Here is a 20024-nt window from a genome sequence, read left to right on the forward strand (position 1 = left end):
TATGTTATTTCTTTAAATTCCTCTGTATCTGCCAATTCCTTTCTATATAAGGACTCAGTATATTCCTTCCATCTTCTTTTAATACTTCCTGGATCATTCAATATTCTGCCCATAGCATCCTAGATTATAATTAAAAAAAAAAAAGAATCCATTGTCAAATATGTTATTGCCAGATATTTTTGTCCCCCAGTTTGTGGTTTTTCTTTTCACTGTAAAGGAGAAACTTTTTTACGCACAAGGACTTGATTCCCATTCATCTTATATTCTCCTGGATATTAATTTTAAGTTATGGAATTTTCACTTGCTTAATGTGCATCTGAAAATTGGGTAGTTAACAGGAAAGACAAAAAAAAGAACTGATGCTTTAAAATGTGGTATTGAAGACTATTAAATATGCCATAGATGGCCAAAATAATAAATCTGTTTTGGAAGAACAGTAAGAATGCACCTTAGAAATGAGACTTCATCTTACATACTTTAGATATGTTTGTTACACTTTCCCAAGAAGAGAGTCATTGGGGGACAAAAAGAGGAAGACCCTCAGTGAGATGAAGTGACAGAGTGGGTGCTACAGTGGGCTTCAGCACAACAGAGACTGTGAGAAATAACAGGCCAGGCAGTGTTTCATTCTGCTGTACATAAGGTCCCTGCAAACTAGAGCTGGCTGACTCAGCAGCACCTATCAACAATAGCAGTGTGACCTAAGTTTAAATAATGTATTTAGACCAGAGATCTTAAAGCATTTTTTCAATTTAATAAATATTTTCTTTTTCAAAATGGACAGTTGGTCAGACTTGTTTGCAGTTAGGTCATCGCCACCCTTGGTGTTTCTGTTGTAAATTACTTGAGCTCTATGTTTTAAAACCAGCCTGATAAGTCCTTTTCTTAGCTGCTCCGGAAGGGCCACCGTGGCCAGGGAGCCACGAATCTTCAGTCTCTCAGAGACAACAGCCAGGGTTATAAGCTTATAGTAGGGAACAACTATAAGTATATACATGTATAGAGAGAGAAGAAGTAGACTGTATAGTGTGTGTGTGTGTGTGTGTGTGTGCGTGTGTGTGTGTGTGGTGTAGTAGTAGTAGTAGTAGTAGTAGTAGTAGTAGTAGTAGTAGTAGAAGTAGTAGTAGTAGTAGTAGTAGAGTTTGTCAGATGTGGCTTTGTCCGACAAGACCAGGTCATTGAGCTTGAGGGCTTTGCCTGTGGACCATTTCTTTCTGGCCTTGCCCTCAGTTTTGTTCAATGGACCTTTGTCCTTGGCCAACTTTCTGGCTTCTTTGTTTTCTTGTCCTCCTTGGGCAGCATCAGGAAACTCAGGAGAGCAGCTTTGTTAAGAAGTCAGACAAAAAGGCAAGCATTTTTTCATAAAGCATCAGATAGTAAATATTTTTGGACTTTTTGAGCCAGATGTCTCGGTTGTGAAGGTTGCTGGTTCATGCTATCCAAATGATCTGAAGGAAAAGTTGTGGCAGCCTACATCTATAAAGATCGGAGCCTTATAAAAACCTGAAGGACAGTTCTACTCTGTTCTGCAAGATTCCTGTAAATCAGATATGACTTGACAGGAGATTTTAGCCTTCTAAATAGTAAGGAAATTTCTGTTTGTTAATGACAACAAAATCTCCTCCCCCAAAAGACTAAAAATGAGTATCAACTTGGTGTTAGACATAGTACTAAGCACTGGTTCCAAGACATGATCCCTGCTCCCTTGGAGCCTACAGAGAGATGTGCACGAGTTAACTATTGTACAGTCTTTTGTAAACATTAGACCTGAGACATGTACCAGCAATTAAAAATGAATAATTAATGCCTTTGATAAGTTAATAAATATTAATAATGGGTTGAGATAAAATGAGAGCACATTCCAGACCAAGGGCATTAAATCGCAGTTTTGCATACTAAGGGGTAAGTTGTATGGGAACAGAGTGAGGATGAGGAATAAAACAAGGTAAATAATTGAGTTGTGTAGGGAATTGGTAGTTCCTAAATGGTGCAAACAGTTGACATGCTCCACCCATACGTTTTCGTAAGAAAGGCCTGAAGATCTGCATCTCTGAAAAATCAACCACTGAAAGCCTTGTTAATGCTGGAACCCATAGCTGACCCTCCAGTGGGTTTTCAGAAGCAGTAAATACACTGGAGGAGATTGCTCATCCTTCTGCAGAGCAGCTGGATTCTAACTGTGTGCCTTTGAGACTGCAGCACAGCTTCTTTCCACTAGGCCACCAGCGCTCCCTATTGAAAATCTTAGAGAGCCCAGTTCTACTCCAGCACTTACAGGGTGGCAGTGCACTGGAGTCAGCTCATTGGCAAGTGGAGTTTTGTTTGTTTGATATCATGCTACATTTAAATGACAGTCTTACATTCCAGTGGCTTTCATTTGTTTTTAAGCAGTGAGACCCTTCATTTAAAGCACATCTTTGGCTATTGAGAATAGCCAAAAGGTGGAAGCAGCATAAATTCCCAACAGATGAATGTTGTTGTTGTTGTTGTTGTTGTTAAGTGCCATCAAGTCATAGATGACTCATAGCGAACCTATTAACAAAAGACCTGAACACTTGTATAACTTTTCATTATTTCTCCAAGTTCATAGGGTTTCCGGAGGCAGGCTATTTCAGAAGTGGATGCCACTCCTACTTCCAAGCTTATTTAATTAGGAAGCTCCACCAAACACTGTCCACCATGGGTAACCATTATAGCATTTGACACATCAGTGTTACAGTGTTCAGCATCACAGCAGCCACAAGTTACCTCTGTAAAGCAAATGGGCAGACCAGTGCTGTACCAATTAGAAGAATGTTTGACCAAAAACAATTAAAACCAAGCCTGAGAGCCACAGATTAAAATAACCCATCTTTGACTTGGTAGCATCAGTTTCTGTCCACTAGGCCAACTGAGCTCTCTCTGTGTTGTTGTTGTTGTTGTTGTTGTTGTTGTTGTTGTTGTTAAGTGCTGTCTAGTCATGGACGACTCATAGCGACCCTATGAACAAAAGACCTGAACACTTGTATAACTTGCTTTGTTTCTCCCCATAGGGTTTCCGGGGGCAAGCTATTTCACAAACAAATGAATAGATAAACAAAATATGATTGGTGCACATATAATAGGATATTTCTGAAACCCGAAGAACAGTGGAGTTTTCACTTACACTACAACCTAGAAGAATCTTGAAAACCATATACAAGTGAAAGAAGCTGATCACAGCACAACAAATACTGTTTGATCCCTCTTCTATGAAATAGGAAAAAAATAATGACAGAAGTCTGTCAGCGACCTCCAGAGATGGAAGGAAGAAGGAGAAGGGAAACACTGCTGAGGGGTCACTCAGCTAATGGATGAAAAACTTGGAAAAGGATAGTGGTGATAGGGACATAATATGATTAATGTAATCCATGCTGTTGACTTTTACACATAGAAACAGTTGAATCAGTATGCTTTTCTGTCCATATTTTCAATAGCAAGAAATTTTTTTTAAAATAAACCAGGTTCTGAAATACTGCCCTTACATTTTCTTCCAAGAGTTTTCAATTACATTTAGAACCTCAATCCATTTTCAGTTTATTTTTGTATAATGTGAGTTATGGAGCTAGCTCTCTTGTGTTTTGTTTTGCGTGTGCGTGCACCATTTATTAAAGGCACTAATGGTCTTAGCATTCTCATCAAAAGTCTGTTGACCTTAAATCTAGTAGTTTCTTTCTGGACTCTCAGTTCTGTTCCATTGGTCTGTTTGCCTATTATATCAGTACAGGCTGTTTTGTTTACTGCAACTTTGTAGTGCATTTTGAAATCTGAAAGTATACATCCTTCTCCATTGCTCTTTTTTTCAAGATTACATGCCCTTATCTGCTTGAGACTTGTCATTCCATATAAATTTGAGGATTGGTTCTTCCATTCCTGCACAGTAGGATGTTTCCATTTTGATCCTATGTTCTTTTGAGGAAAAGATATTAGTCTCTTCCTTCCCCCAGACTAAATAAAATTAGATTCTTAGATCCCTGTGCATAATGCTGGCCCTTCTTTGTCCCTTTAAGTCAATTTGGAGCCTCCAGAAATTCTTACGCTTTCTAGTTTCCATCTCTCTACCCCTTACGTGTGATAATGGTTGCCCATGGTGGACAGTGTTTGGTGGAGCTCCCAAATTGGGACAGGCTTGGACGTGGAAGTGGCATCCACTTCTGGAATAGCTTGCCGCCAGAAACTCTATGAACTTGGAGAAAAGATGGAAATTTTTCATCTTCAAGACTTTTGTTCATGGAGTCGCTATGAGTTGTCTATGACTCAATGGCACATAACAACCACCACCCCTTAAAATCTTCTTCCTACCTGACAAGACTTATTCCATCTGTAACTCCCGACTGAGACTCATGCCTTTAGGAAAAACATCGCTAACTAATCTGTAAATGGGGCAGGAAAGACAGAGATGAGGGGGAAACATAGAATTAGACTTTGATTTCTTCATCTTGCCTCCTCACTTTTCTTAAATACACGGTGTGGCATAATTGGAATTCAGTACCAGTGCCTGATGGGATTCCGTTGCACTCTGGTGACGTGGTCTGTAGGTAGCTGTACTGCTAGCCCAAAGGCAGCACCTCTCTGATGGTTTGAATCCACCAGCAGCTCCAGGGGAGAAAGCTGGACAGTCTCCTCTTGTGTACCCTACAGCCTCCTTGCTGGAGAGTCGGCTGTGAGGCCATTCTGACTCAATGGCAATGATTTCAGTTTGTTTAGAGTTTTATCTGGCAGAGGGCTACCTTTTATTAGCTTTTTTCTCCCTGGGTTAAGGTTAGGATTAGGGTTAGGGTTAGAGTTAGGGCCACCTTCTCATTCAAATTGTCATTCATATTCAATTAGATGGGAAATAGAATTTCCCAAACTGTTAACGGCTCTGGGTGGTGAAAATGGTCACATTTACCCTGAGGTACCTCAGAAGAAAGGTCTGGTAATCTTCCAAAGAACAGCCACTGAAAACTCAAGAGCACGGCATAGCACTGGCACTCAGTGACCCCACAATGCAGGGCCCACTGCTTAGCAGCTGGCCATACTGCAATCGTTTGTAGTAAGGTACTGCATTTTTGTGATTATGTGATTTAAAATGGTTTCGTTCATTGCCTCTAACATCTTCGGTCTTAATGTGTTAACTAGATTTTCCATTTGTGTCACTGAAGAATTATTTGCAAAATGCAAAGGGAAACTCAGCTCCTAAGAAATAATGGAAGGAAGAAAGTTAATTGAATTTGAGTTAGACATATCAATAATTTAAAACATAAGTAAATGGTTCAGAGGAGACTGTTACACATTCATATACCATAGGAGATTTCTCTTGGATCAAATCATCAAACATAAAATTTGTTAATTTAGAGCATAGTCTCAAACTCCATTTCCTTGTGAATGTCAGAAACATTTAGATGGAAATATACATTGATTTTGTGTGTGCACTTAGAAATTCCTTCAATGTAAGATATAAATCTCACTTCCAGTTAATTTGAAAAAGTCTTATAAAGTTTAACTACGTCCTTCTGGCTCAATATTACCAGTCTGCTTGCTGCATTTCATTTATAGCTTGTTCTAAAAACAATTCTGATTTGCTAAAGGATCTTAGATAGATTCTATTGGGAAAATCACTACTATATTTTCTTTGCAAGGGATTCTAGTGGTGTGGTACGTAACATGACAAACTGCTAACCAAAAGGCCAGTGGTTCGAATCTACCAGCTGCTCCATGGGAGGAACAAAGGGTTGATTTTAAGACGACAAGCATTTTTGGCACATGTCGATGTAGCATCTTGGACCATGTTAATTTTCCCTCTCCTGCTTGTCTCTCCACAGCTCTGATCAGCGGGTCCCATGTTCCACTTCTTACCACAGCTCCAGTTTGCACTCAGGCGACGGTATCACAAAGGCAGGACCTCTGGGCCTCCCGGAAATAAGACAAGTGCCAACTGTTGTGATTGAATGTGATGACAATAAAGAAAATGTGCCTCACGAATCAGACTACGAAGACTCTTCTTGCCTGTACACAAGGGAAGAGGAGGAAGAGGAGGAGGATGAGGATGACGACAGCTCATTGTATACCAGTACGTTAGCCAGCCTCTCCCTGGGGAAGCAGGGGGTTACCAAGAGAGCTCCCAACAGCCTGGCCTCTCACTGTGGCTGTGCTGTTACCTGGCCATGGGTCATCAAACCAAACCCAGCCCACTGCTGCTGAGTCAATTCCAACTCATGGGGACCCTCTGTCAGCTTTGTAAAGCTGTAAATCTTTTATCAATTTTATTTTTTCAAATCAGCATGTTGGTTCATTTCAGCTCCTTCACTGCCAAACCTGGGGGCAGGGGCTGCCTCAGTCTCTCTGCCTTCTCTTTGTCTGTGATGACCGGGGTATAAAGGTACCTGCTGCACCGAACCTTAAATCTTAATGCGAGGAGACTGCTTTATCTTTCTCCTGAGCAGCAGCCTCTCAGTTGGCAGCCCAGAATGTTACCACCAGGGCCACTGCGTCTTGCTGTGTTGACATTCACTGTCGAATCAGGATTGACTTACAGCTGACCCTCTAGTGGGTTTTCAGAGGTTATAAGTTGCCCAAGGGTAGATTGCCCATCTTTCTCCCATGGAATAGCTGCCTTTGCGTGGACAGCACAGCTCGTTACCACTAGGCTACCAGAGTGCCTTTGCTGAGTCATGAGGCGATTTCATGAACCTCTTTGAACCTCAGTTTTTCATCCAAATGAGAATATAAATGCCCTACAAGTGTCATCCTAACTCTAAAAATTGCAAATACTGTGCTACTGTCTTCAGATGGTTCTTTCTATAATTGATTCTCTTGGGATCCAAACACTTGCCCCTCAAAAAGGGAAGGGAACAAGGGAAACGCCCAAAGGCTTGTTCTTGTCCAGAAAGCACTGAGCTCATAATAGTTGGTTATGCAGCACATACACATTTAAATCTCAGCAACTTTAGAAGAGCAGGAGTTAAATTTTTTATTGCAGTCCTTTAAAATATGCTGAGAAACAGGAAATTAAAAAGGCTAACTTCAAAATTATATCATTCTGACCTCAAATAATAAATAAATTTTGGTAGTAGGCATACGGCTGCAGAATTCAGTCTACCTTTTGTTAAATGAACTTATAAAAATAGTAGTCCTTGCATACGGAGGCTCTGGGAGGTGGAAACAATAAACGCAGTCAGCTGCCAACCAAAAGTTGACTATTTAAGTCCATACAAAGGTGTCATGGAAGAATGTCCTGGCTATCTGCCTTCCAATAATCAGTTCTCGGAAACTTTTATGGAACAGAATTCTGCTCTGACACACATGGGGTCACCAGGAGTTGTCATTGACTTGTTGACAACTGGATTTAAAATGCCTGGTAACGCAGAGATACTATTCTGTCATTTGCAAAACAATCCTCTAGCGTAGATACTGTGATCCCATTTTAGAGATTATAGGATGAAATAAAGAATAATTGGCCATCTATTAAGTGATTGTGCTGACAACACTTGATGCTAGGATTTTGTGATGCTGATACCCATGTTCTCAGACCAGTCATGGTGGTTGGGTACCATTGAGTCAGAACTCACCCATAGCTGACCCTCCAGTGGGTTTTCAGGAGCAGTAAATTACACAAGAGGAGACTGCCCATCCTTCTCATGCATAGCTGGTGGATTTGAACCACATACTTTTGGGTTAGCAGTACAATCTCGTACCACTAAGCCATGAATAAAGAGAGGAGAAAAATCTGAATAAATAAAATCTGAAGGAATTTTCCCCAAATTGGTTGCTCTGCACAGTTTCCCTTTTGCCTTGTGCTCACCAGATTTCAGGTAGCTTGCTCTTGCTTGCTGTGAGAGCTGCTCAGAGGTCTGGCACGAATGAGCGGTGAAATGAGCAACGTGGTAATGAATAGGCCAACAGGCATGGAGAGGATGGAGGGGCAGCCAGAGCTGACTGGTGACCCTCACGTTATTGTTGAGTACTGTCGACTCAGAACCCATAGCTGACACTCCAGCAAGTTTTCAGCAGCAACAAATCCCACAGCAGGAGATTACCCCTCCATCTTCTGCAGAGCAGCTGGTGGATTGAGACTGCATACCTAGTGCACTGCACACTCGGTGCAGCTCCGTGGCACCCTGCCCCTCCTTTTAAAATAATAATCCTGGTAGCGTATTACCTAATGCACAGACCTCCCCTACACTTCCATCCAAAACTAGACCCATTTGGATTAAATCTACTTACCATTAACTCCACAGTAGTTCATTTTCCTGTCTCCTGAGATTACTTGTTTTATCTATCCACTTTGAGCCTTTGTAGATACAGATCTCTGCTAGAAAATACTTTTCCCCATTCCTGGTACCTGATAGAATCTCTTTCATCTCCCAGGTGTCTGCTCAAGGCCCTTCCAGCAACTTCACATGGTGCAGAAGGCCTCTGCCTTTCTCTCATCTAAGTACTCCATGGCATTCCACAGTCATCCCTGCCAATTCTTGTGGGATGGCCCAGATGCTAGCAGCCTTGGAGGGCATAAGTTCAATCACAAGATTCCCCAAAGACCCTGCTGAGCCAAGTATATAGAACTTTCTAGTGGGCGGGGGGGGAATGACTGTGTATGGTGGAGTCCATAAACTTTACCAAGTTGCCATGGTAAACATGTTTGGTTATTAAATGTTGCAGGTTCAAGTTCATCCAGACACACCCTGGAAGAAAGCCCTTGCACTCTGTTTCTAATACATCAGCCCTTGAAACTTTAGGGAACATAGTTATACTCTGACACATGTAGATTTACTGTAAGTCTAAGTGGATTTGACAACAATGGTTGCTCATAACTCTCAGATGTTAATCCCTGTAAGTCTGTCTTCTGCCTTTTTTCTGTTTGGAGTTCAGCCATATGTGCATCAGAATAGATGAACTTGTTTCTTCTTCCTACAGGCTCCCTGGCCATGAAGGTATGCAGGAAGGACTCCTTAGCCATTAAGCTCAGCAACAGACCCTCCAAGCGAGAGCTGGAAGAGAAGAACATTCTCCCCAGACAGACTGATGAAGAGAGGCTGGAGCTGAGGCAGCAGATCGGCACCAAGCTCACGAGGTAGGAACCGCACCTCCCTGCTTCTGCTCACAACAGAGCCACATATCACAAACAGTTCTGTATCCATCATCAGCTCAGTCCTGGGCCTTTTCATTAATTTACTGTTTTCCTTCTCCTTCTTCTATTCTTAAGAAATTATTTAATCTTGAAAAATAATTTTCAAGGTGATGGGAAATTAGGCCAAGAAGAAGTGGGTTAAAGTCTTGGCTGAAGAAATAAGCAAAAGAGCTCTAAACAGAAGCAGTGATTATGTTAGTTTTGTTGGTAGGGACCATTGAATTAACTTCATAGCAGCCTGAGTGTCATCGCCACAGTCTCTGCTATATTCTAACCTATGGTTGCTGTCACTGTGTGAATCTCTGTCATTGAGGGCCTCTCTGTGTTTTGTTGACCTTCTCTACTTTTCCAAGCACTTTTGAGTGTACTTACCTCAAAATAGGGAGCTCTGGTGGCCTAAATGTAAAGAGCTGTGCTGCTGTCCCAAAGGCACATGATTCAAGTTCACCAGCTGCTCCGCGGGAGAAAGTTAGACAGTATCCTCCCATGCAGTTTATTGCCTCTGAAAAACCCCTGGAGGGGCAGCTATGAGTCGGTTCTGACTTGACAGTACAAAATAGTTGTGTAGCCCATAAAGAGTTGCACTGCTGACTCAAAGGCCATGCCCCTCCAGACTTTGGAATCCACCAGCAACTCCTCAGGAGAAGTACCTTCATGTGTGACATGGAGGAGAATCTCCTCATGTGCAATTTAGAGCCTCAGAAACTGGCTGGAGGGTCAGCAATTATAGGTTGAATCTGACTCAAGGTTTGAGTTTTCATCTCTAAATCTTTTGTGAGAAAGACAGCTCTAAGGGCCTGTGAAGTATCTATATCAGAGTTGTTGGAGGTTCCTTGAGATCCTAAATACAGGTTAAAACCTTCCCTGTGCAGAAACGTGCTTTGCATGACAAATGTGTGGCCAATCTTGGCCTCATCATAGCCCTCTCCTGCTGTTCACAGTATCCAGTAGGGGTCTACACAGTGAACAAATTAACTGACAAATAGTGGGCTCTGATTATAAACATGGAAATCCTGTGCCTCATGGAGAGAGGCTCCCACCGGGGCTTTCTGAGTAGTTAACTGCAGAACAAACCAGTGGCGAACTTTCTACTTCTTCTCCACATTTACTCTTGTCTTCTCCATTCATCCAAATATTAAAAATCTCTCCTTCATGGTTTAGGAAGATGGAAGAAAGATAAATTAAAGAATACCTGTGTGAAAATTGCTGTCATCCAGTGGAACCTTGATACATGCAAGTTACGGTTGGGTTAAATGCAAAATGATCAAGGTGCTCACTTCCTGCTGTTCTGGGCAACTGCATTTGATATGAGCTACTATGAGCTGCTGTCAGGTGCACTTGAAGCGCCTCTGAGAGCCAGCTTCTCGGGCCCAGCTCACAGGGATCCTGATCTAGTCCTCTCAAAGCAGGGGCTCTTGTTCCTCAGACCCTCCCATCATCCTTTGTCATTCTGGAAACAGAGAAGAACCTGGGAGGAAAAAGAAGGCCGAAGGTGCCTCGCAGTGTGTGTAGGAGTTTGTCATCTAAATCAAGCGCAGGAGTAACTGAGGATGCAGGCAACCTGCCTCCCTAACAAACTTGTTCTCCTAAAATATCGCCTTGCCCTTAAAACACTGCTCTCCCACACACAGGTGAACTGCCTTCACATTTGTTTGCAGTCTTGGTTGACTAGGATTTTTCAACACCCACCCAAACTAGAACAGACACAGCCCCGTGTGGAACGGGGCACTACTGGAAGCTTGACTTCCGGTTTTTGGAGAGGGTTAAGCTGTCCATGTGATGTCCTGTTTCCAGGCCTCTCGTACCCATTGTCTAAGACCACTTGTCTCAAGGGCTTGTTTCTGTCTGTTCTCAGAAAAGCTTACCGTAACCTCCATTCCAGATGATTTTTCCCAAACATCAAAGGGAGATACTGGCTATGTTTAAGTTGCTGGAGAAGTGAAAAATAGGTGTATACCTAGAACAGGCCACAACCTCAAATGCGACACAAGGCCAGAAAGATAGTGTTATGTAAGTGAGGTTGTTGTTCTTGTTGTTGTTAGGTGTTGTTGAGTTGAGTATGATTCATAACAACAACAGATCTGAAACTTGTCCTATTCTAAGCCTCACAGTCTGACACCCTCATACCCATTAGTGCAGACATGTATCAATCCACCTTGTTGAGGGTCTTCCTCTCCTTAACCATCCCCCCACCTTCCCAAGCATGATGTCCCTCTCCAAGGAATCTCCTAGCAAAATGCCCAAAGTATGTAAGCTGAAGCATCATCATCTTTGCCTCCAAGAAGCATTCTGGCTGCACCTTCTACAAAACATCTGTTTTTTTGGCAGTTCATGGGATATTCAGCACTCTTCCTCCAACACCAGAGTTCAAATTCATCAACCTTTTGTCATCCTTATTCATTGTCCAGCTCTCAATAGCATAGCAGGTGACTGAAAGGACAGTGGCCTAAATTAGGCTCACCTTAGTCCTCAAACGGATATCATTGCTCCTCAATAATTTAAAGAAGTCGCTACTTCATGTAAGTTAATTAGGTTATATTAGATTTAAGTTGGAAACAAAGGCTAAGAATGATATGGTCCTCCTTTTATATAAAATATATATAGAAAATATGCACATAGGGAGAATAAGTTGACTGCCAAGGGCTGGAGGAGCCTCTAGAGAGGATGGGAAGTTATGGCTAAAGGAAAAGAGAGTTTCTATATGAACACTACTTGGTTTAAAATGAGGAAACGTGAGCATCAGAGTTGTATCCTTTCTCCATATCTATTCAGTCTGTGCTGAGGAAATTATTTGGGAAGCTGAGCTCTATGAAAAAGAATGTGACATCAGGATCAAAGAAAGATTCATCAACTGCCCATAGATGTGTGTGTGTGTGTGTGTGTGTGTGTGTGTGTGTGTGTGTGTATATATATATATAAGCAGATTATGCAGTTTTGCTTACTGAAAGTGAGGGGAACTTGAAGTGCTTGCTGCAGAAGATCAAAGACTACAGCCTTTAATATGGGTTATATTTCAGCATCATGAAGACAGAAATCCCCACCACTAGACCAATAAGCAACATCATAATAGATTGAGAAAAGATTTAAACTGTCAATTATTTCATCTTACTGGGATTCACAATCAACACCCTTGGTACCAGTAGTCAGGAGATAAGAATCTGTATTGCATCAGACAAGTTTGCAGTCAGAGACCTCTCCAAATTATAGAGGAGCAGAGATGTCAGTTTGAAGACTAAGGTGTGCCTGGTTTAGGCTATGTTCTTTTCAGTCACTTGCTATGGACAAGAGAGCTGGACAGTGAATAATGATATTAGAACAGAAATTGATTTCTTTTATTTGTGGTGTTGGAGAAGAGTACTGAATATTCCATCGCTGTCAAAAGAATAGATAAGTCTTGTAAAAAGGGCAGCCACACAAGGACAAATATTGCATAGGGCAACTGTTGTGAAATGGGACTGACCTCAGGGTGGAGGGAAGACAGAGAAGGAGGGGAGGAATGATGTATACTGCATTAAAACAGATGAGGGAGAAAACTGTTTAAAAGGGATATATGATTATTATTGTCATGATAGAAGTCCAGAGTGATGGCTGCATAATGGAGTGGACCTGGGGGGAGGGATTGTATACCAATGAAGGAATTTTTCTTTTACTTTTCAAAGAGAAGATTGAACTTGGGGGGAGGTTGGGCAGGGAGAAAAGTGCAACAATGATTGAATGGAAATCCAAAGTCTCTGTAAACTTTCATTAAAATAAATTAAAAAATAAAATAAAATAATGGCAGCCAGAGCAAGGATGGGGAAGCTTTGTCTCACATATTTTGGGCTTGTTGCTAGGAGAGGCTATTCTTTGGGAAAGGCCTTCATGCTTAAAAAGGCAGAAGGTCACCTAAAGATAGGAAGACACCCCTCCCTCCCAAATGAGATGGATTGACACAGTGACTGCATCAATGGAGCCAGTGTTTCAGAGATGGTAAAGATGGCATAAGTTAGGACAGGGTTCACATCTGTTGTTTATAGGGTCACTATGAATCATACTCAACTCAGTGACACTTAACAACAACAACAACATTTGAGAAATGAGAACATTATGAAGAGTTATGATTTTTCTTAAATTATTTCTTTTTTGGCAACAATATACACACCCAGACATGTATCAATATACAGTTTGTACATGTACAGCTCAGTGGCAGAACTCACATGCCAAAAAACGTTCTGCCATCATTTTCACCATCTGCACTTAATTTCTTAACATTATTAACTTAGACTGTCTCTTACAAGTTTTCTTTTTTGCTGCAGATTGACTGTTGCTGATGAATTCATAGATAATTATAAGCATGCAATGCTCATAGCAAACATTTTTTAATAGTTGAGCTATCTTTTTCAGAGATTTTTTTGGTTTGGTTTTTTAAAAACATTTTTATTTTATATTGGTTCTCTTACAAAGTTTATATACATTGTGTTTCACATTATCCTTCATTAACGGTGTGTTTCATACACTCTTTCCTATTCATTATGGGTTTTTTGTGGGGGTTTTTTTTTCATGGTTCTATGAGGTTTTAATATCTTAAATCCCTATCATAGTGAATGCAGAGCTTTCCAGACACAGCCCTTTGTATCTCATGCCTCTTGTATAAAATGTAATTACATTATCTAGTATTGAATGGTACAGCATATTATATAACACATTATACGTATGTATTGAGTCATAAAACTCCTGTTATTGTTGGGGGGGTTTTCAGTGTGTGACACTTTTCTTCATTCACATTGTGTTTCATATAATCATTCCTATTCATTATGTTTTATAAAATTAATCATCATTGAACTATGGCCACCATTACCCTACATTTCCAGGAGAGATCTCTGGTGGTGTAATCCATAGAGAGTTAAGTTGCTAATGTAAAACTCCACTGACAGTTTGAATCTATCAGCAGCTCTGAATGAAAAAGATGACCGGTCTCCTCCTTCACAGTCTACAGCTTCAGAAATCAAGTGTAGGTTCAGCTATGATTAATTCTACCTCCATAGCAGTGTGTGTGAGAGAGAGAGAATTTATTGTTTAGCTTAGTAATGGTTTTCTGGGATAGTGTTTGTTTGAAGATTATTAATGGGTCTCAACAGTCTACAAGAGGATGGACTAGTCTTGCCAATAAACGGAATCTAGCCAGAAGAATCTAAATCCTCCAAACCACAGATGGGGGGGGGAACAAAACACAAAGACATTTTCCCCACCCTGGTGAAGAGGAGGCAAGAAAATGTAAGACATCCTTCAGAACAGCAGCAGCAGCCATGGCTGAAGTGGAGAATTGAAGTGAGAAGGGACTTTGGCGGGAGTTGCGTGGAGAGCCAATATTAGCAGGACTGAGAACTGAAAATATTGTTGAACAGTTGGGGTGGGAAGCTAATATGGCAGGACTGAGAACTCGGGGACACTTAAAGCCTCGAGGCTGAGGTGTTTCTGTACACATTTCAGGAGTTATATTGACTTTATTCTCTTATTAATCTGGATTATAAACTTTTGACTCCCCCTTCAAAAATAAATATTATTAATGGATAGTTGATTAGAAGTTCCCCCAGTCTAAATGGATCCAGTAAGTTTGGTTTCCATATGCATTTGAATTTCTGTTCTACAGTTTTATTCCTTTTGATTAGGACCCACCTGTCTAGTCATTGATCAGCACATTCAATAACAGGAGCTGGGCACCATCCATTTCTTCTGGTCACATAACAACAACAAACCACAATGAAACAAAACAAATAAGAAACAATAGATTCTAAACAGGGAATGTTGAGAACTAGGGCCAGATAGAAAGGTCATCTCTTCTGCAAGGGATCATCAATTTTTTGCTTCAATCCTCTCTTATGTTGTAGAAATGGAGGACAAATTCTCATTGTTTATAAGATTCAAAATTGTTCAAACAAATTTATTCAATAATTAATGACTTTTTTGAAAGTGGGATTACAGAGGAAAATGTGCAACAATGAGTGAATGAAAATCTACTTTTCTATTAACATTCATTAAAATCACAATTAAAAATAAGAAAAAAAATTGTTCACACAAAGCAAATCATAAATTATGGGCTGAATCTGGCCCAACCACATCTCAGTCACAGGCTCCCTGGTTTTGATGTCTGACCAGGAAGCTGTGGTTTAGCCTGTTTACTAGATGGTCATAAATTCTATGTACATGTGCTTCACATTTGGAAGGAAGAAGGAGACAAATGTTCTGTCCTATGAAAGTTGAGTGTGGGGGTTCGTGCTCAGCTGTGTCTCTGTAAGATCCAGATTAGTTTAATGTATTTGTTTGTGTGGATTGATCACTACAGCAGAGTGAGTATCTTATTCCCAAAAAGAACATTTGTTCCAGCTCTCCCTGGTTTTGGAGAGTTTAGTCAGATGGTTTTCAGAATGCATACAAATGACTGCTGCAGACTATATTAAGTTGGATGAAGAAGTTGGCTGAAGTGCCTGTAAAGGCTTCCTCTTACTCAAGGTGCATGATTCTGAGAATCTGAAAGAACTAAGGACAAGGCCAGGTGATTGTTGATGTGTTGAATATCTAGTTAAGGAAATCACCACTAAACACCATGTAGTAGATCAGCTGTAGGACTCTCCTTTGACAAGGGGTTCAAACTCTCCTTCTTTCTTTGACATTGTCATCACTTTAAAAAAAATATATCATTGCCTTTATGGTGGCAGGGTAGTAGGGAATGAGACAAGGGAGGTGACAAAAAAGGATCATATCCTCTCTGACATGTAATATGTTTTTCTTATTTGTAATCTGATTGTATGCTAGAAAGTAAAAATATTCTAAGTCCTTTATTTTAGCACTCAAATCATTTACAGCTCTGGCGGTGTAGTCCAAAGGGAATTGTGTTGCTAACCCAAAGGTGTCATCTCTCTGGCAGTTCAAATCTACCTGTGGTCCCATGGGAGAAAGAAATCATTTACACTGTAGCTGCCATTAGCAGAATATAAAATAGTATGTACAGGGGATCATATGCTGTAGCAAATCAGTGCTCAAGGGAAAAAAATGAAATGAATTTTTTTATGCTCTTAACACAGACAGTAAAATACCGCAATCTTGACTTCTAGCTGTAGTTGTTGTAGTGTTGCTTTGAGAAAATTAGTGCTGAGTCTGCCTCCTAGACCCAAGGTGACAAGTGGTGTCTCTCCCAGGAGTTTAAGGACTGATGCTGAGTGTGAGCTGGCATCTCCTCAGGCGAGGTAATTTCTTCTGCTACAAAAGCACTTTCTAAAAATAGGAATAACAATCACAGACTCTATGAATTCAATTCAGCCTGGACATACTTAGTGTCCCCCAAACACAACTCCTGGTGACTCACCATCTAAAAGAAAATTGGAGAGGAATAGAAACTTGAAAAAAGAAAAGTTCTAGAGTAACTTTCTGCTGACCTGGAAGTTTGTCATCATGTCTGCCATCACCAATACCACCTTTACCACCATAACCACCGTCAGCAGCAACAGACCATTTACCACGATTCTCATCACCACCAGAACTTCCACCATCCTCATCACCCCTCTAACCATCCTCACCACCACCAGAGCTACCATCAGCAGAAACAGTGCCATTTTTACCATCACCGGAACTCCCATTGTTCATCATCCCCACCAGAACCGTCACCACCAGCATCGTCTTCCCCATCACCACTAGAAACACCATCAGCAACAACAGCACCATTTTTACCACTGTCATCATCACAGCCATTATATCAGAACTAACTCTGTCTTCATTTTCATTACATTTATGTGTACTAGATCACAGCTTGGAGGTAACTAGAGAACAATGGAGAGAGGATACATACGTCTGCTCATCTTCATACCCACAAATCCCATGTGGGAATGTCTAAGGCCAATAGGCTTTTCATGGATTTATGAGACGTTATTATTGTTGTTATATGCCATTGTGTCACCTGTGACTCATAATGACCCTTTGTACAACAGCTCTAAAGCCTGCCCTATTCTGATCAGTCTCACAGTCTCTGACACGCCTACACCCATTACCCCAGTTACTGTGTCAGTCCATGTCATCCAGGGTCTTCCTCTCCTGTGTTGTCCCTCGACCCTTATGAGCATGATGTTGTCCTCCTCCAAGGACCAGTCCCTTCTGACCATGTGCCCAAAGTGTATGAGACAGAGCTTCAAACTCCTAGCCTCTAAGAGAATCTTGGATTCACCCTCTCTCCAAGACAGACCTGTTTGTTTTTTTTTTCTTGGTGGTTCATAGTATGTTCAATACTCCTCTTAAGCACCACAATTCTAAAGTATAGATTCTTCTTCTGTCATCCTCAGTTATTGTCTAGCACTCTGAGGCATAGCAAGTAATAGCGAAGACCATGGCCTGAATCAAGTGCACCTTAGTCTCTAGATAGACACGGTGCTTCTCAGAACTCCGGAGAGGTCCCTGACTGCAGATACTCCCAATGCAATTCGACTTTTGATTCCCTGACTGCTATTGGCTGTAATTGTTAACCACCTCAGTCTCTTCTCCATCTATCATTGTGCAATCAGTTGGCTCAGGGGAAAGAACCTTTGTCTTCTTGATGTTGAGCTTCAATCTTTATTATAGACTGTAGACCTTGACTTTCTGCAGCAAGCATTTCAGGTCCTCCTCAGTTTCAACAAGCAAGATTGTGTCATCTGCTCTTCTTCCAGTCCTGATACCACATTCCTCTTCATAAAGTCCAGTCTCCTGAATGATCCGTTCCACATATAGATTGAAAAGATATGGAGACAGGACACGTCCTTGACACACTTCTTTCCTAATTTTGAACTATACAGTGTTTCATTACTCTGTTCTATTTCTTCTTGTCTGAGTATAGGCTTTATATGAGCACAATCAAGTGTTATGGGATTCTCATTTTCTCAAATTTAGCCATAATTTGTTGTGATCTACACAGTCAGATGCCTCTGTATGGTCAGTGAAAACAGACATTCCTCTGGTACTCTTTGCTTGGCCAAGACCCATCTGACATTGACAATAATGTCTCTAGTGCCACCATCTTTTCTAAACCCAGCTTGTATTTCTGGTAGTTCTCTGTCATAATTAAACAAAACTGAAATGAGATACTGATCACCATGCTGAAACGGCATGATTGGAACTGAAGTAGGAGGCACAGTCTATGAATGAATAAAGTTGTTGAGCCTACACTATTGGCATAAGCAACACGAATCACCTTAGAGAGGTTAGAAAGGTTTCAAATCACTTGAAATCTCCCACAAAATCAACTGCACTGGGTAGAAAATTCTTAAAAGGCCTCTCAGGAAAGCTGATACCTGAAAGGGGCTGAAGCTAGAGTAATCTCACTCTGACAGTTAAAGACAGCCGCCTTTGTTAGTATCTTTTCAAAATGTAAGGTGAGAAAGCTGCTCCGGTAAGAAAATTGAGTGAGCCACATTGGAAGGAAATAGACTAAAACTTCAGAACTGCACATGGAGAAGTTCAAATGTGAAGGCAATGATCGTCCCTGTAAAAGGGACCTGCAGCTGCTGAACATTTCTCAGAGCCCCTGTGGGGACATTGGCAGCCCCGAGACCTCTCGCCCCAGCCTCCAGCTGTCTAAAGATGCAGTAAAGGCTGCTCCCTTGACAAGACAGAGTGTGTGTCAGGATGAGAGGGGTCACAGTGGCTAACCCCAGGCTGGCCATCAGGGAACAAAGCCATCCTGTCCTGCTTCTCCAGAACTCTCCTCCCGTGGTCACAGCTGTGCTGAGGCCATACATATTTCAGTGGTAGAGTAAGTGAGGCCAATAAAAGAGCTGCCCTTTACCCAGCAAGAACAGAATTGATCTTAGTGTTTAAAGCTTGCAAATGTTGAAGAAAAAGAAAAAAAAAAAGGACCATCATTTAAGGGGAGGGAGGATATCTCTTTTTTTTTTTTCCACATTTCACGACTTTCTTAAATGACTGATTATTCCAGCAGCATGGAATTCAGAGAGATACAGGGTATGGAATGGGAAAGAAGTCCTGTAGGATATGGCTGTGTCCTCTGGCTTGCCTTTATGACCACATGGTAAGAGGTTCTTCTGAACTTGAAATGAGATAAGGGGAGATTCCAGAGACTGAACTATTATGTAGTCACTGGTGGCCATCAAGTTAACCCCATCTCATGGCAACTCCATTCACAGCAAAATGAAGTGCTGCTCATTCTCCATGAACAGTTGTAGACTGGACTAGTATAACCCGTAGAGTTTTCACTGGCTGCCTCTTCAGTGGATTGTCAAGCCTATAAGCCGATTCCCATTCATTGGCACATCATAACAACAGCTGTAAACTGAAATAGACCTGATGATTGTTGTCTTTTTATCCATGGAAGAATCACTCAGAAGCCAGGTGTGCAGTGCTAGGGAAGCAGCCAATAAGCTGAGAGTTAAATCATTTCATGAAATATGTAAAAGAATGACTCAGACCTTTGCTGGAATATAATATTTTTCAGTGGATGATTATTTCAGATAAGACTTTCATATCAGTTGATGTAGAGATTTGGTAAGTTTCGTTATCTGTTTCACAATTCTCTTCAGGACTGGAAAGAATGGTCGAGCTAGAGCATTTCAGATCTTCAGAAGGACACGTGATCACCAGTTCGAAAACCCTTCCTTGTACAAAATAGGAAATTGAGGCCAAACTTGGCTAGAGGTTAAGCTGCTGGCCAAGTACACAGAGTTGGTTTTGGTTGGGCTATGATTGGAAATCACATCTCCTAACTCTAGCTTATGCTGAAAATTCCATCAAAAAAGGCAAAAATTTGTTGACTGGAAGACACGGGCATCCTTTGCTGGAGAACTTAGCAGGTCATATGTATGAGTTCATTTTTCTCGTTTATAAAGACAAAGGCCTGACAGAGAAGTTTTTAATAAAGCTTTGAGATTTTATTTTTTTT

General features: G+C 41.1%; 1 protein-coding gene across 1 annotated transcript in view; it reads left to right on the plus strand.

Annotated features, from left to right (window-relative positions):
• The window catches only part of PHACTR1 (phosphatase and actin regulator 1), an 815088-nt gene that overhangs the window by 740330 nt on the left and 54734 nt on the right, over nucleotides 1-20024 (plus strand). The window contains exons 9-10 of the mRNA XM_006891609.1: nucleotides 5823-6070; nucleotides 8914-9070. Of these exons, the coding sequence (XP_006891671.1) occupies nucleotides 5823-6070; nucleotides 8914-9070 (405 nt within the window). The remainder of the gene's footprint in view (nucleotides 1-5822; nucleotides 6071-8913; nucleotides 9071-20024) is intronic.

The sequence above is a fragment of the Elephantulus edwardii genome, unplaced genomic scaffold (genome assembly GCF_000299155.1).
Source record: "Elephantulus edwardii isolate Elephantulus edwardi_28Jun2011 unplaced genomic scaffold, EleEdw1.0 scaffold00101, whole genome shotgun sequence".
NCBI classification, from domain to species: domain Eukaryota; kingdom Metazoa; phylum Chordata; class Mammalia; order Macroscelidea; family Macroscelididae; genus Elephantulus; species Elephantulus edwardii.